This window comes from Priapulus caudatus, unplaced genomic scaffold (genome assembly GCF_000485595.1).
Source record: "Priapulus caudatus unplaced genomic scaffold, Priapulus_caudatus-5.0.1 Scaffold1865, whole genome shotgun sequence".
Lineage (NCBI taxonomy): Eukaryota > Metazoa > Priapulida > Priapulimorpha > Priapulimorphida > Priapulidae > Priapulus > Priapulus caudatus.
The window spans coordinates 16,353-18,128 of NW_014578926.1; the positions used below are offsets into that span (position 1 = coordinate 16,353).

Sequence of the window (1,776 nt, forward strand, 5' to 3'; positions counted from 1 at the left end):
GAGAGAGAGAGAGAGAGAGAGAGAGAGAGAGAGATCCGATCAGATTGGGCGGTTAAAGCAGAGTGCGTACCGCGCACCTATTAGAGGCAAGCCGCGGTCCACGGCACACACGGGGCACACGCGGCAGCGACGTGGGGGAAAAAAATCCCTCCAGTAAACCTTGACGGAACCAGAGCTCAATACGCGAGCAGTGTGTGCGCGCGTGTGTGCACGCCTGTTAGCTTCTGAAATTCGCGCTGAAATATATGCGTGCAGTGTGTGCGCGCGTGTGTGCACGCCTGTTAGCTTCTGAAATTCGCGCTGAAATATATGCGTGCAGTGTGTGCGCGCGTTTTACCTTCTTGAATTCGCACTGAAATGCCGTGCAGTGTGCGCGTGTGAGCGCGCGTGTAACCTTCTGGAATACGCGCTGAAATATATGCGTGCAGTGTGTGCGCGTGTGTACGCGCGTGTTACTGTCTGTAATATACGAGCTGAAATACCGTGCAGTGTGTGTGCGTCTTAGCTTCTGGAATACCCACTTAAATACCGTGCAGTGTGCGCGTGCATTTGTGTTTGCTGCTTGGATACGCACTTTACCCACGTGCAGTGTGCGCGCGCACGCGTGTACGCGCTCGCGTGTGTGTTTACTTCCTGGATACGCGCGCAATCAGCGTGTAGCGCACTCGCGTGTCCGTGTGCCTTTTGGAAACGCGCTGAATCCGCGTGCAGTGTGTGTGCGCGCGCGTGTGTGTGCGCGTCTGTGTGCATTTCTCGCGCCGACTATCGCACTCTGCGTGCGTGCGTGCGTACGTGCGTCGCACCACAGGCGGTGAATTGTTACTGGATATATACGTCGGCGCAGGCAGCCGATCACGTGACCCGCGCGTCGACTTCCGACGAGCACCCGTCCAGGTGTCGCTACCTCACGAACTTTGACCCGATCGCTTGACCTCTACGTGACCGCTAAGTGACCTCCGCGTGACCGCCCCGTGACCTGCTATGCGATCTGTCAGCGGCATGACGAAGTGGACGACGACGAAGACGGTGGCGCTGCCGGCGCTGCCTCTGTCGCCGACGTCGCCACAGGGAGAGAAGGCGGAGGCCGCCGCCTCGCAGCATCGGGTGCTACTCGTCACCGTGATGGGCGAGAGACGGGGCAGCGGCGGCGGAGTGGGAAGCAAGTGCTGGTACCTGCTCACCATGCTGCTGGCACTCGCCTGCCTCGTGCTAGCCTGCCTCGTCCTCTACAAGTGTACGTATCTGACGTCTGACGGAGACGGCGGCAGCACAGGGTAGAATGAATGGACACAGGGTAGAACGAGTGGACACAGGGTAGAATGAATGGACACAGGGTAGAGCGAATGGACACAGGGTAGAACGAATGGACACAGGGTAGAATGAATGGGCACAGGGTAGAATGAATGGGCACAGGGTAGAACGAATGGACACAGGGTAGAATGAATGGACACAGGGTAGAACGAATGGGCACAGGGTAGAACGAATGGACACAGGGTAGAGCGAATGGGCACAGGGTAGAACGAATGGACACAGGGTAGAACGAATGGACACAGGGTAGAACGAATGGACACAGGGTAGAATGAATGGACACAGGGTAGAACGAATGGACACAGGGTAGAGCGAATGGGTACAGGGTAGAACGAATGGACACAGGGTAGAGCGAATGGATACAGGGTAGAACGAACGGACACAGGGTAGAACGAATGGACACAGGGTAGAGTGAATGCGCACAGGGTAGAGCGAATGGACACAGGGTAGAATGAATGGACACAGGGT

The 1,776-nt window shown here is 56.9% G+C and overlaps 1 protein-coding gene across 1 annotated transcript in view; it reads left to right on the top strand.

Annotated features, from left to right (window-relative positions):
- Positions 1 to 999: 999 nt before the first annotated feature.
- The window catches only part of LOC106817790 (agrin-like), a gene marked incomplete at its 3' end in the record, with an annotated part of 26,711 nt that continues 25,934 nt past the window's right edge, over positions 1,000 to 1,776 (top strand). The window contains exon 1 of the mRNA XM_014822487.1: positions 1,000 to 1,234. Within this exon, the coding sequence (XP_014677973.1) occupies positions 1,000 to 1,234 (235 nt within the window). The remainder of the gene's footprint in view (positions 1,235 to 1,776) is intronic.